Source organism: Ovis aries, chromosome 3, assembly GCF_016772045.2.
Source record: "Ovis aries strain OAR_USU_Benz2616 breed Rambouillet chromosome 3, ARS-UI_Ramb_v3.0, whole genome shotgun sequence".
Classification (NCBI taxonomy): Eukaryota; Metazoa; Chordata; class Mammalia; order Artiodactyla; family Bovidae; genus Ovis; species Ovis aries.
Window position 1 is genome coordinate 101,953,549 of NC_056056.1, and position 16,326 is coordinate 101,969,874.

The 16,326-nt window shown below is 39.0% G+C and overlaps 1 protein-coding gene across 4 annotated transcripts in view; it reads right to left on the reverse strand.

The window, feature by feature from the left end:
* The window catches only part of EIF5B (eukaryotic translation initiation factor 5B), a 72,866-nt gene that overhangs the window by 11,426 nt on the left and 45,114 nt on the right, over positions 1-16,326 (reverse strand). For all 4 annotated transcript variants that reach the window (XM_060413928.1, XM_042246422.2, XM_042246423.2 and 1 more), the window contains exons 11-14: positions 10,458-10,565; positions 10,163-10,273; positions 7,669-7,736; positions 6,969-7,110 (exon numbers count right to left, since the gene is read on the reverse strand). In XM_060413928.1, the coding sequence (XP_060269911.1) occupies positions 6,969-7,110; positions 7,669-7,736; positions 10,163-10,273; positions 10,458-10,565 (429 nt within the window). The remainder of the gene's footprint in view (positions 1-6,968; positions 7,111-7,668; positions 7,737-10,162; positions 10,274-10,457; positions 10,566-16,326) is intronic.

Genomic DNA, 16,326 nt, shown 5'->3' on the forward strand with positions numbered 1-16,326 from the left:
ATTTTTACCTGATAATAAAAACACAGTATGTCTAAGCAATGTTTTTAACAGTGCTAAGCATACCTTTAAATGCTTGTGTTAGAAAAGAAAAAAATTATCTGAAAACTTCCATTTTAAGAAACCAGAAAAAGAACAATGAATACAAAAGTAAGTAGAAAGAAAAAAAACAGATAAAAATTACCCTTGAAATCAATGAAATACAAAAGAGACAAGCAGTACAGAGCATCAATAAAACCAAAAGCTGGTTCTTTGAAAGACACAGATTTCTATACTAACAAAAGGAAAGTAAAAAAATAAATTAACTCAGCTTACTTAAACTCCATGCTGATGTGGCTTTTACTAATGAATCCTATCAAATACCTAAAGAATAATATTTCTACACAAACCCTTTCAGAAAACAGAGGAGGAAATACTTCTCATCTTATAAGGTCATTATTCTGAAAACCAGACAACAGATATTAAAAGAAAACTAAACACCCAAATCACTCATGGATAGACACAAAAATCTTCCCAAATAAAAAAGCTCATCAAATCCAGCAAAACATAAAAAATATACTATGACCAAGTGGGTGTTGTTCCAGTAATGAAAAGTTGGTTTAATGTTTTTAAAAGGCAACGGTAAAGAACAAATGGTGCTGGACCAACTGGATGTCCACAGGCAAAACACTTAAGAGACACACAAATCTTACACCCTTCACAAAAAAATTAACTCAGAAGGGGTCATCTAAATGTAAAACATCTAACTCTAAAACTCTTTAAACAGGAGAAAACCCAGATGACCTTGGCCTTGGTGATGACTAGATACAACACCAAGGGCATGATCCATGAAAAACAGAACTGATAAACTAGACTTAATTAAATTAAAAACTTCTGTTCTGTGAAACGGAGTCAAGAGAGTGGATAACAAAGCACAGACTAGAAGAGAATTTTGGCAAGATAACACGAGGATGAAGGAACAATATCTAAAATATACAAATAACTTTTAAAATTCAACAGCAGGTAAACAAAGAATCCAGTGTTTAACATGGGCCAAAATGCTTAACAAACACTTCACCAAAAAAGATATACAGATGGCAAACAGGTACATGAAAAGATGTCATTTTACGCCACCAGTGAAATACGAATCAAAACAAGATACTACTACACACCTATTGGGCTTCCCTGGTGGCTCAGCTGTAAAGAATCCGCCTGTAGTGCAGGAGAACCCAGTTTGATTCCTGGGTCAGGAAGGTCCCCTGGAGAAGGGCATGGCAACCCACTCCAGTATTCATGGGGTTCCCTGGTGGCTCAGACGCTAATGAATCTGCCTGCAATGCAGGAGACCTGGCTTCGATCCCTAGATTGGGAAGATCCCTTGGAGGAGGGCATGGCACCCCACTCCAGTACTCTTGCCTGGAGAATCCCATGGACAGAGGAGCCTAGTGGGCTACAGTCCACGGGGTCACAAAGACTTGGACATGACTAAGCACAGCATACACCCATCAAAACAGCCAAATTTCAAAACACAACACCAAATGCTGGTGAGGATGAGGAGCAATGGGAACTCTCCTTCACTGCTGGTGGAAATACAACATGCTACAGATACTCTGGAAGACAGTTAGGCAGCTTCCTACAAAAACTAAACACGATGACCAAGCAGCCCAGCCATCATGCTCCACTGTTATTTACCCAGGAGTTGAAAACTTACACACACACAAAATGTCTACAGCAGCTTTATTCAAAATTATCAAAACTGAGATGTCCTTTGGTGGGTAGATGTATAAATAAACTATGGGTCATCTAGACAACGGGCTATCATTCAGTGCTAAAAGAAAAGAACTATCAAGCCACAGAAAAAAGACATGGAAGAAACTTTTAACACATTACTAATGGAGAGAAGATAATCTGAAAAGACTACATACATTCTATAGAGTTCCAACTATATGACTACTCTGGAAAGGGTAAAACTAGGAAGACAGTAAGAAGATCAGTGGTTGACAGTGAGCAGGAGGGAGAGGGATGAACAGGTGGAACACAGAGGATATTTAGGGCAGTGAAAACCATGTGTGATTCTATACTGGTGGATCCATGACACATCTGTGCAAACCCAGAGCAGGTGCCACACCAAGAGTAAATTTTAAGGTAAACTATGGACTCTGACGGAGAAGGCAATGGCACCCCACTCCAGTACTCTTGCCTGGAAAATCCCATGGACAGGGGAGCCTGGTAGGCCGCAGTCCATGGGGTCGCTGGAGTTGGGCACGAACCGAGCAACTTCCCTTTCACTTTTCACTTTCATGCAGAAGGAAATGGCAACCCACTCCAGTGTTCCTGCCTGGAGAATCCTAGGATTGGGGGAGCCTGGTGGGCTGCCGTCTGTGGGGTTGCACAGAGTCGGACACCGCTGAAGGACTTTGCAGCAGCAGCAGCAGCAGCATGGACTCTCAGTGTGTCAGTGCAGGTTCATCAGTTACAATGAAGGTAGCACTTAGTTGGGGGGGTATGTTGATCATGGGAACAACTATGGGAAAAGCTATGCACGTGTGGGGGCAGGGAGTGTATCAGAAATCTCTACTTTCCCCTCAATTTTGCTGTGAAAGTAAAACTGTTCTAAAAAATTGACTTATTTAAAAAATAGTAATAAACTTCTCACACCCTCAAAAAACATGGATGAATTCACAGAAGCATAATGTTAAATGTAAAAAGCCAGACACAAAAGAGTATATTTTGTCAAATTTGACTTACATGAAATTCAAGAACAAGCAAAACTAATCCATGGACACAGAATTTGGAACAGTGATTGCTATAAAGGCTTGGGAATTGAACAGAATGGAGCATGCTAGTACTTTTGAGGTGATGGAAAGTTTTATGGCTTAATTTGGGCTATTTAACAAGGATGTGGGCTTCCTTGGTGGCTCAGCAGTAAAGAAACCACATGCCAATGCAGGAGACCTGGGCTCAATCCCTGGGTTGGGAAGATCCCTGGAGAAGGGAATGGCCACCCACTCTAGTATTCTTGCCTGGAGAATCCCATGGACAGAGGAACCTGGTGGGCTATAGTCCATGGGGTTGCAAACAGTTGGACAAAACTTAGTGACTAGAAAAAAATAGACAAGAATCTATGAATACATTTATCAAAACTCAGTTTCACACTGTATATAAATTTTACCTCAATCCTCCCTGGTAACTCAATGAAGAAACCTCCTGCAATATAAGAGACGGGAGTTTGCTCCCTGGGTTGGAAAGATCCCCTGGAGAAGGGAATGGCAACCCATTCCAGTATTCTTGGCTGAGAAATTCCATGGACAGAGGAGTCTGGCGGGCTATAGTCCATGGTGTTGAAAAGGTGGGACACAACTGATCGACTAACACTTTAAAAATAAGGAAAAAGCAAATTTATAGTAAGAATAAAAATATTTATGCCACAGCTTTTCCACTTGATAATAATGAACCTATTTGAACCTTACTCTGATCAAACACTAGTCTTAAGACCTGACATATTTTATCGCCACTAATTCTTACAAAAATTTAATAATGCTCTATTTTGCAGGCAAAACAGAGGCTAATTAAGGCCCGTTTTTGTAAGTCTGAAGTGGCAAAGCCAGGATAGGAACCCAGGATTCAAACCCAAGGACACCAAGGTCTTAACCACTGTCCCACTCTGCTGCTAACTCAGAGCTCTCAGGATGCCGCTTCTCCAGAAACAACAAAACTCAGTTAGTTGACTAAGGTGGTGCCTACAGGAGAAGAGCAGGCTGAGGTCCTGTTAAGATTGTCAGTTTTTCTAGGAAAGTTCTAGGAGTAAGGAGCAAATAGAGATTTCCAGGACACAACAAGACCACAGTGTGGCAGGGTCACTGTGCTTGCTTCATTCAGATTTGCCCACCACTGGCCAAACCACATTCTGGTGAGAAGTCAAAAGCATGGGCTTGTACTGTCTGGGAGAAAACTCCTAAGGGAGGACCTGTCTGCATTAGAACAAAGCAACATTCGAATGACCTTAATAAATTAAGGAAATTGGATTAAACACAGTTAAACTCCTAGAAGGAAAAAAATTAACAAAATGAAGTGGAAAGAAATGGTCGACCAGGTATGCACACTGTACAGTAAAAGACATGGAACCATTATAGGTTCAAACTGAACTGAGCAACCCACAAAACAGTCTTTCTCCAAAATTAACACAGCAGTTAGAATATATGGTAAGGGTTGAGTATGCAGTAGGCACTCAGTAAATTCTTATTGTTACTATTTAACAGGATTTATGACTTAGAAAACATAGAAAACAACTCCATCTTATAACTGGTACTGATCAAAGCTTAATGAGAATCTTCATCTCCCTTCTAAAAAAGTGATGAACTTGGAAAGAATTCAGTTTTCCAAGGTCACCTAGTGAAGCTGGGACTGTGAAGAAGGCTTAGTGGTCAGACTCCTCCAGCTCTGTCCAAACCCAGAGAGTATAACACCACCAAGAGTGAACTAAGAATTCTGAGTGATAGCGATGCATCAATGGAGGCTCATCAGTTGTAACAAAGGTACCTCTTCCTGCAGGATGTCAATAATGGGGGAGGCTTTGTATGTGTGAATCTAAAAGTGCTCTAAAAACAATGAAGTTTTAATAACAAGAAGTAAGTCAAGCCCCCCAGTCCCCACATCAACAGGAATTCTCACCGTTACTGAATAAAGGAGAAAAGCCACATGAACATATCAAGAGACGGAGAACAGGCATCTGACAAAAATCAACACCCATCTCAAAACAAACAGAAAGCAACACTAAGCAACCTAGGAATAGAAGGGGGTGTCCTCAGCTTAATAAAGAGCATTCACACCTGACAGCGTACTGAGCGGTAAAGGATGGAAAATTCTCCCTACAATGGAGAAGAAAGGAGAGGCAAGGATGCCTGTCACCACTGTTAATCAGCACTATTCTACAAGATCCAGTTAGTGCCGTACAGAAGAAAAAATTTATAAAGGGTACAGATAAGGGGAAAAGTATAAAAATTTTCATCAGCAGACTATATCATCATGTATTGATTTGACCAAAAAGTTCATTTGGGTTTTCCCCAAACCTGGAAAACCTAAATGAACTTTTTGGCAAACTACAGAAAATCTGACATGAACTACAAAAGAAGCCCCTAGGCCTAATCTAGTGAATTTAAAAGGTCACAGGATAAAGGTCAATATATAAAAATCAACTGTATTTTAATTTAAAATTGATGATTAGAAATCCAAAATTTTAACAGCTATTTACATCAAAAGCATGAAATATTACACCAAAAGCATGAAAAATTTAAACAGCTATTTACACCAAAAGCATGAAATATTAGGAAAAATTTAGTAAGATATGACCAACACACGGACAATAAAAAACTATAGCATACTGTCAAGAGAAAGTGAATGCAGAGACAGACACCATGCTCCCTGATTGGAAGACTCAACTTTGTTAAAATATCCATTCTCCCAGAATTTATCTACAAACACAACCCCAATTAAAATCCCAGAAGGTTTTTTGCAGAAAATAACAAGCTGATTTTAAACTTCATATGGAAATTCAAGGACCCTGAAATAACCAAAACAAATTTGAGAAATAAAAAGTTGAAGAACTTAATCACCATCTGCTTTCAAGACATCACTATGAAACTACAGTCAAGACAGGGAAGCAGTGGCGTAAGGCTGGACACAGAGGCCAGTGGGGGAGAAGGGAAACACCAAGAGCAAACATGCACATGGTCATTTTAAACAAAGACTGCAAAGTAATTCAATGGGGGAAGAATAACCTCACAAGGGGTTTTTGAGGTGGATATACATTTTGAAAAAAGTGAACTTTGGATTTAACTTTATACCATGCAAAATTAAAATCACAGATCTAAATGCTAAGTATCTAGCAACACTGGAAAAAAATTTTCATGAACTTGGGGTGGGAAAAGGTTACTTGTACAGAATACAAACAACAAATTATTTAAAAATTTCTCATAAATAAATTTTGCTAAAATTACAAATTTCTTCTGTTCAAAAAATATCATTAAAAAAATGAAAAACTAAGTCTGACTCTGAGAATATATCTGCAACACACACAACTGACAAAGGACTTCTATCAACAATATAAGGACTCTTAAAACTGAGTAAGACAACAATCCAATAAAAAACGAGCCAAGGATTTTGAATAGATACTTGAGAAATCAAGTAAGTATACAAAAAGATTTTTGATCCCATTAGTCATCATGAAAATGCAAATGGAAATGGCACACTTTGGCACTGCACACTTTAGTGGCAGCAGGCAGGGGTTAAGTGTTGGCAAGAATGCACAGAAATGAACTCTTCCTAACTGCTGGTTAAAAAGCGTAAAATGGTACCATTTCTTTGGGAAAATGTGTCATTTTCTCATAAGGCTGAATATATTCCTACCATATGACCCAGCAATTCTATTCCTAAATATTTACTACAAGTAAACGAAAATAAATGTCTACACAAAGACTTGTGTAAAAATGTTCATAGCTGCTTCGTTAATAACCTAAAACTATAATCAATCCAAGAATCCTTCAACAGATACATGGATGAAGTATGGTGAAGATGTATTAGTCAGATAACGAAATCTTACTGAACAATAAAAAGAACAATCTATGACCTATGTAGCAACACGGATAAAGAGGTCACACACTGTGTAGTTCCATTAATATGAAACTATAAAACAGACAAAACTAGTCTATGATGGCAGAAAGAAGGCTGGTATTTAGCGGGGTAGAAGGGGCACACTGACTTAAAAGAACATGAGGGGGAAAAAAAAACAAACAGAACATGAGGGAACATTCTGGTAATATGGACATTAAGTCTATATTCTAAATGATGGTGGCTGTATGTATGTGTGACTTTGTCCACATACACTGAACTGTACACTTAACATGAGTGTATTTTCTTATATGAAAGTTGTGTCATTTTAACCATAAAAAAATAAGCACATTTTCACAACTTAATTTTTCAGAAGAGGAGCTTACCTTATTGAGGGCAACAATGAAGGGACATTTTTTAGATTTTAAAAGGTTGATAGATTCAATTGTCTGGGGCTCCAAACCATGCATAATATCAACAACTAAAATGGCAATGTCACAAAGAGAGCTTCCTCTGTTTCTCAGATTACTGTTGGGAAAGGACACATAAATAGGAATCTTGAAATTAAATACTTTTACTCAAAGAAACTTAAAATTTTCATTTCTTTCTAAAACCTACACAAAAAGAACAAAATGAAGTACATGCATTAAATTCAAGTGGCATTAGCCCTTAACTTGCCAAATGCGTATCTGACAGTGAACTGGCATCAGCTGCAATGACTTAGTTAAAGAAATTCCTCCATTATTTCTGCCAGTTTTACTGACCAAGTTTTTTGCACTAAGGAACATGGTCAAGAGGCAACAGAATAAAACTCCACCTGTAACAGTTTCATAGGAGATAGACCAGGCATGTATTAGGATTTGCTCTTTCGAAGTGGAAAAGACTTCTCTCTACAAAAAACAAGTCCCCAAATAAAGTCCTACTAACAAATCAGTGAGGCACAGGTGAGGGCTGGTAGTTACAGGGACCACAGATATCAAAATGGTACACAAAGATTAGTGAATAGTCAGAAGTCCTCACTCACTGAACGCTGAGACTTATGGTTTCAAGCAGTGTACCTGCAGACAAGACACAAATCCCTCTTACCTGAAAGACTCATGCCCTGGAGTGTCAATGATCAGCATTCCTGGAATCCGGACGTTCTCTCGATCAAACTAGAGAAAGCAGGAAAAGTGGAGAGCTGACTTAACAAAGAACCAAAACAACAAAAGTGTCTTTACAAGACAATTATTCTGCCAGGAAAACTTTGAAATAACAGCACTTCCTTTTCCAAATGAACTGCTTTAAAATAGTGAGTCAACCAGCAAAGCACAACAGTTAACATTTTCATTAATATTAAAAGGAGTTCGGCAGAAAAAAAATGAAATGAGAAAAATTCCCCTTGTTAACTATGATGTAGTCTCAAACTGAACAGATTACTCGTAAGGGACAAATGACAGAGGATCTGAGAGTGACTATCTATAAAAAGCTGACACAGAAGAGGCTCTCAGTGTTTGGAAAACTTATCTGGTCAAATTTTAGAGCAATTCTAAACTCTGAAAAATACCCCAAAGTATGTTTTAAAAGAAAATTAACATATTAAAATATTAAAGAATTAAGCTCATCCTCTGCTTTATTCAAATGTGATTATAAAGACTTGGCTTTCTGGACAAACATCCATGAACGAATGGAAACAGCATTACATCTGAGTATCCATCCACTGGAAGGACTGATGCTGAAGCTGAAGCTCCAATGTTTTGGCTACCTAATGTGAAGAACTGACTCATCAGAAAAGACCCTGATGCTGAGAAAGATTAAAGGCAGGAGGAGAAGGAGACAACAGAGGATGAGATGGTTAGATGATATCACCAACTTGATGGACATGAGTTTGAGCAAGCTCCAGGAGTTGGTGATGGACAGCAAAGCCTGGTGTGATACAGTCCATGGGGTCTCAAACAGTTGGACATGACTAGGTGACCAAACTGAACTGAGATATGGACATCCTCTTTTAACCTGAACAGTAGCACTGGCCAACAAATCTCTCTCACGCATACACACACAGAACTTTTTTCACTTTGCTTATCTATACTTTTGTCAATCTTGAAATTCGATTTTCCAAAATCTTATCTAGTGATCTAGGTCAAAATGATTCAAATGCAAAACATTTCAATACTGCATTCTGGTGGTCTTAAATAAAAATCTGCCATAATTACTTTCAGTTCACTGTCTGGAATACAAACAATAAAAACCACCAGAATCAAATTTAACTTACAAATTCAGAAAACTGCAATTCAAGAAAACTATCGTAAAATAAAGATTTTAAACTACATACTAAAATGGAACACCATATAACTAGAAAATTAACCCAGGACAACCAATACCAAGACGCAAAAGACCACATAGCTTGTAAGAGGGTGAAAGCCAGCTTGTATTAAAACTCGAAAGGTGAAGCTTTATGTGAGAAGAAACTGGAACAACAGTCAATACACTTTAGGAGACAAAAAGTAAACCAAGGATTTACATGCAGCCAACTGATTTTCCAGGATGAAAGCCACAAAGTAATGCTTCAATGTTCAAAGAACTCAAGGACTATTACTCCCATTACTCCTTCAGGAATCTACCAGAAAACAAGCTTCATAGAACAACTTCCAACAAACAAAACAAAAACTGGAGTGACACGCTCACAGAGCCTTTCTAAACACAGAGCTGAAGCTGAAAAGAGACACCAGCCTGTGACAAGATGCTGCGTGTCACATCAGAGCGCATGGATGCCACCAAAGACAAGCAAGACTGCCTGAACAGTGTCAAACACTCCGAAGCCAATCGCTCCTGCAAAGATGGAACTATCTCGGCATAGTAAAGATGGAAATGGATTAAAGCACAGTATAGATAGGCTGAAATCCATGAGTTTATAACAATATAAAACCAAACCACTCTTTGTTTGAAAAGCTGGTGCATAAAGGTGAAGGATCAGGCCTTTCTCCCGCATCCCATCACTCTGAGACCAAAGAGTAGATAAGGACTCTGCAGAAGTAATCAGATAACGGGATCAGAACATCAACATTTAGAGATGACTTTAAAAGCTAATCCTGGGTGGAAGAGGAGACTCGGACTGAAAGGGACACAAGGCTTCTGAAGAAACTGGCAAGGTTCTACCCAGAAGCTGAGTAACACAAACGGTGTTTGATTCACTAAGCTTTACATTAATCTTATGTGATTTTCCCTCGTGTTATATTTAACATAAATAAAAACTGAGTATTTCCAAAGTTGAGAAATAGGAGATAAAATAAAATCAGAAGAGTTGGGGAGGAAACAGAATGTTTAAACATGGGGATCCATAATAAAAAGTTTTAAAACAAGGAAATGGCATACTTTTAACATAGAAAAGCAACTGCCTCTTGGAGCAAGAGGGAAGGAAGACTCCTACAATATTTAATGCTTTATGTCTTTAAAAGAGAGATCTGAAGGGCAACGTGGCGTTTGTTATTTATGAACGTAAGTGTATCAGTCTGTGATACTATTCTGTTCTTTTTTCTATATGTAAAATAATTTATAATGATTTTTGTCAGAGATTAAGATACACGAAATACAGGGCACTTACATTTTTAATCATCTTAGTTTGTTCATTAATAGCTTCAAGAGGGACATTGGTGGCACCAATTTGCTGCGTGATACCACCTGCTTCACCATCTTGTACATGTGTGTGACGGAGCTGGGATGAGAGAGCAGATTCTAAGTCAAATTTCAAAATGCATAAAGAAGCAAAAGCAGTAAGAAAACAACAGCTTACTTATTGTAAACAGAACTGCCCATGTGTGCTATAGTTTCTATTAGCTTTTCATAAGGTATCATTCACTTATTCAAAGAGTTATATATCAATGCACACATTTTCTTACCTTATCCAGAATTTTTGTCTTCCCTGTATCCACATGTCCAAGTACACAAATAACAGGAGCTCTCAGCTTCTCTGTATTTACATTTTTACTGTGTTCAAGTCGCCGTTTCTAGGAACAACAACAAAAAAAAACCACACACACACAAAATTAAATATTTCAAACCTTCACTACCATTTTCCTTTAAATTAGTTTGCCTTTGCAAGAGAATGCCACAATCTGCATACAAGCTGTTTGCTGATTTAACTACATGTAATTGCATTTTACAATGTGAACTTTACAAACTTTGAGCAAGGAGACACCTGTTTAGATTTCAGAGCAGCACTGCTAATATGGATTAGAATGATGTAAAATATTTGCTCAAACTTTCTGAACACTTTTGTACATGGTTAATTTAATGGAGTATAATGAATATTTTGTTCACACTTACTATATAGTAAAACCTCTAACTTATGTTGTCTTTCTGTTGTCTAGTTGCTAAGTCATGTCCAACTCTTTGTGACCCCGTGGACTGTAGCCCACCAGGCTCCTCTGTCCATGGGATTTCCCAGGCAGGAATACTGGAGTGGATATCCATTTCCTTCTCCAGGGGATCTTCCCAAACCAGAGACTGAACCTATGTCTCCTGCAGTACAGGTGGATTCTTTACTGCTGACCCACCAGCAAAGTCCTGTTGGGGGGGGGGGGGGAGTTTATATAAAAATAAGTATACACTAGCATTCAAAAAAATTTCACTTCAAATTGTTAAAAATTTTAAAGCAATATACTTCAAAACTGTATCCAGTGTACAAATGTACACAGCTACTGCAAGCTTCAGCCTAAGACACCCAGATGACACTTCTCACCTTCCTAAGGTAAATCTAAGCAAGAGAAAGCCTTTTGAACCACAATGTGTTTACCGAAGCATTTAATTCTAAATATGTCAGTTTCTGAGAACCAAACAAAAACACAAGGCAGCAGTTCCTCTTCAAAATGATAGCCTTTCAAGTAAAGCTGGCATGCAAATGAAGGAGGACTCCCACAAAAAGTCTGAAGTAGTATCACTTACAAAACTATTTTCCATCTAAAAACCATTTTTGTAAGAACGCTCTCATTTCTAGCCTCAGTCACTGAATCTTTCTATACAAACTGTAATGAAAAAATATTTTGGAATGCCAAAAGAGAGATGCAGTTGTTTACTAGCAAAGAGCAGTACACAACAGCTTTACAGTATTTATGACTCATACTTTCCCTGGTGGTCTAGTGATTAAGAATCCACCAGTCAATGCAGGGGACAAGGGTTCAATCCTTGGTCCAGGAAGATTCCACATGCTGTAGAGCAACTAAGACCATGCCCCACAATTACTGAGCTGGGGCTCGAGAGCCCACATGCCACAATTCCTGAGCCCATGTGCCCAGAGCTCCCGCTCCACGAGAGATGCCACTGCAAGGACAAGCCTGTGCACTGCAATGAGAGAGCAGCCCCTGCTGGCTGCAACTAGAGAAACTGTGTGTGCAGCAGTGAAGACCCAGCACAGCCAAAACTAATGAATAAAAATCTTAAAGACAGCATGACTCAAAAGCAAACATCATGAGCTTAGTTACAATCTATGAAGAATTCCTGGAGTAAAAATATTTCAGTGTAGTACAGCATATAAGATCAATCTATGAAAATCAACTGCATTTCTTTGTACTAACAATGGAAGATTAAATAGTGACTGCTCACAAGAGCATCAAAAAAATATATGGGACAGTAAGTTTAACAAAAGAAAAATAAATCCTATACTCTGGAAACTACAAAACACTGCTGGATGAAGTTTCAAAGGATCTAAATAAATGGAGAGACAGCTATTTCCATGGATTGGCAAATTCAGTATTAATAAGATGGTGAGTGAGTGAGTGAAGTCGCTCAGTCGTGTCCGACTCTTCGTGACCCCATGGACTACAGCCTACCACGCTTCTCTGTCCACGGGATTTTCCAGGCAATAGTACTGGAGTGGATTGCCATTTCCTAATTCTCCCTAAAACTGATCTACAGATTCAATGCAGTCCCTATCAAAAGTGAGAAGACTTTTGCAAAAACTAATAAGCTGATTCTAAACACTATATGGAAAAACAAGTGACCTAGGAAATTGAAACAATCTAAAAAAGGAGGAACAATGTTGGAAGACTTACATTACCCAACTTCAAAACTTATCATAAAAACTACAGTAATCAAAAAAGTGTGGTACTGACATAAGAAAAGACGTACAGATGAATGAAACAGAACTGAAAGTCCAAAAGCAAACCCTCACAATTCTGGCCATTTGATTTGTCAAAGATGAGAAGGCAACACAAAGAGGGGAAGAGTCGTCTTTTAAACCAATGGTGCTGGTTATCATTTAAAAAATGACCTAAATCCTTACATTACACCCTACATAAAAATTATCTTAAAATAGATCATAACAACACAAGGAACAAAAAGTAGAAATGTGTGAAAGAAAATCACAGAACAAACTATTCATGATCATGGTTTCAACAAAGATTTCTTCAATACAACACAAGAAGAATAATTTATGCTCTAGTAAAAAAAAAAACTTAATAAATTAGATGTTATCAAACCTACTCTTACGACACAATAATAAAAAGACAAATTCCAAAATTTAAAAATGAACAAAAGTTTGGATACTTCAACAATTAAGACTATAGGAATGGCCAAAAAGCATACAAAGAAACAATTAACATCATGGAAATGCAAATTAAAACCATAGTTAGACACACTGCTTCACATTCCTCGAGAATGGTTATAATGGGAAAGCAGACAATGACAAGTATTAGGATGTAGAGAAACTAGAACCCTTAAGTGGTTAAAATCTTTAATTGTAGAGCCACATTGAAAATGCAGTTACGTGAGTTAGCAATTTCACTCTTCAGTTCAATTCAGTTGCTCAGTCACGTCCGACTCTTTGCGACCCCATGAATCGCAGCACACCAGGCCTCCCTGTCCATCACCAACTCCCACATTTCACTCAAACTCATGTCCATCGAGACAGTGATGCCATCCAGCCATCTCATCTTCTGTCGTCCCTTCTCCTCCTGCCCCCAATCCCTCCCAGCATCAGGGTCTTTTCCAATGAGTCAACTCTTCGCATGAGGTGGCCAAAGTACTGGAGTTTCAGCTTCAGCATCAGTCCTTCCAATGAACACTCTGGACTGATCTCCTTTAGGATAGACTGGTTGGATCTCCTGGCAGTCCAAGGGATTCTCAAGGGTCTTCTCCAATAACACAGTTCAAAAGCATCAATTCTTTGGCGCTCAGCTTTCTTCATACATACGTGACCACTGGAAACACCATAGCCTTGACTAGACAAACCTTTGTTGCCAAAGTAATATCTCTGCTTTTCAATGTGCTATCTAGGTTGGTCATAACCTTCCTTCCAAGGAGTAAGCATCTTTTAATTTCATGGCTACAATCACCATCTGCAGTGATTTCTGAGCCCAAAAAAATAAAGTCTGACACTCTTTCCACTGTTTCCCCATTGATTTCCCATGAAGTGATGGGACCAGATGCCATGATCTTAGTTTCCTGAATATTGAGCTTTAAGCCAACTTTTTCATTCCCCTCTTTCACTTTCATCAAGAGGCTCTTTAGTTCCTCTTCACTTTCTGCCATAAGGATGGTGTCATCTGCAAATCTGAGGTAATTGATAATTCTCCCAGCAATCCTGATTCCAGCTTGTGGTTCTTCCAGCCCAGCGTTTCTCATGATGTACTCTGCATATAAGTTAAATAAGCAGGGTGACAATATACAGCCTTGATGTACTCCTTTCCCTCTTTGGAACCAGTCTGTTGTTCCATGACCGGTTCTAACTGTTGCTTCCTGACCTGCATATAGGTTTCTCAAGAGGCAGGTCAGGTGGTCTGGTATTCCCATCTTTCAGAATTTTCCAGTTTATTGTGATCCACAAAGTCAAAGGCTTTGGCATAGTCAATAAAGCAGAAATAGATGTTTTTCTGGAACTCTCTTGCTTTTTTGATGATCCAGCGGATGCTGGCAATTTGATCTCTGGTTCCTCTGCCTTTTCTAAAACCAGCTTGAACATCTGGAAGTTCATGGTTCACGTATTGCTGAAGCCTGGCTTGGAAAATTTTGAGCATTACTTTACTAGCATGTGAGATGAGTGCAACTGTGCAGTAGTTTGAACATTCTTTGGCATTGCCTTTCTTTGGGATTGGAATGAAAACTGACCTTTTCCAGTCCTGTGGCCACTGCTGAGTTTTCCAAATCCGCTGGCATACTGAGTGCAACACTTTCACAGCATCACTTTCAGGATTTGAAATAGCTCCACTGGAATTCCATCACCTCCACCAGCTTTGTTCGCAGTAATGCTTTCTAAAGCCCACTTGACTTCACATTCCAGGATGTCTGGCTCCAGGTGAGTGAACACACCATCATGATTATCTGGGTCATGAAGCTCTTTTCTGTACAGTTCTTTTGTGTATTCTTGCCACCTCTTCTTAATATCTTCTGCTTCCATTAGGTCCATACCATTTCTGTCCTTTATCGAGCCCATCTTTGCATGAAATGTTCCCTTGGTGCCGGGAGCCAGCGTGAGGAATCCTACCCATGGCAAAGGTCATGAGGAAGGAAGCCTGACAAAACACAAAAGCATGATCTGGCTTCAGGGGTTCCCCCTGAGTTTTCCTGAACATCTACCCCCCCCAACAAAAAACAAACAAACAAACAAACAAACCCAGAGGCAGCCTGATTTTATTGTACTGTGCTTTTCCACTCATCTGACACTCTCTGGAAAAAGTTAACTTCAGGAGTGTTTCAGCTCAAACCCCTCTGATGGCTCTCTAATTTGCCTTACCTGGACTTTCACAACTACGCATGTGATTGTTTACAGCCCCCCAACTGTGAGAGGCACAGGAAGCCTAAAAACATAAAGCCTTTCAAAGAGTTCAGATTTATTAGAGTAGTGCTGGTGTAAGATTTCACTGTTGAGCCAATGCTTGTTGCTAAGTTCCCATCTCTCTTATCCACTGTGCACCTGGGAGCACATTCGTTAACATAGTTAGGATGTAAGAAAAAACGAGTGTAGCCTTGAAACTGACCACATCAGACTTTTGAGCTAATTGGTTCTTTCTTTGTTGTAACTTACTGCACCTTTGCTTAGTGAAAATGTAACTTTGTTTGATACTTTCTGAGGCTGACATAGATTAGAAATATAAAGAAAAAACATTTCAAGGGAAAATAAGTTTTCTGGTTGAGCAGTCTTTATCAAAAAAGAGTCTTAAAATGTTTCACAGGCCTCCAAGGCCAGAAGATAATGTGCACAACATCATTTGTGGGAAAGGTATAAAAGTCCTTTTAAAAAATAAAGTTATTGGGGCCTCGCTCACCAAAACAGCTTGGTCTCTCCCTGTGTCAATCACTCTCTCCTCTCTTACTCTCTCTTTCAGGCTAGTTCCCATCTGGAATACAGAGGTCCGCCGTGTCTACTTAAGACCTGAACGGGAAGGCGCCCTATGCCTTCACTCCCTCGGGAGACTGGGAGGGCACCTGTGGCCTTATGTAGATGGTGCAAGTCTCTTGTCTTGAGACTTTATTGATTTTCTGTATAAACAAAGGAACATCAGCCTCTTTTCTTCTCTCCTCTATTTTCTTATCTACAACATTCTTTCCTTCTCTCTCTCTAAATCAATCGTCCATTCTTTGAATTCCCTGGATCCACCGGGGCTGGACCCGGCACCTTGGTATCTCTGATTTTCTTCAAGAGATCTCTAGTCTTTCCCATTCTGTTGTTTTCCTCTATTTCTTTGCATTGATCGCTGAGGAAGGCTTTCTTATCTCTCCTTGCTATTCTTTGGAACTCTGCATTCAGATGCTTATATCTTTCCTTTTCTCCTT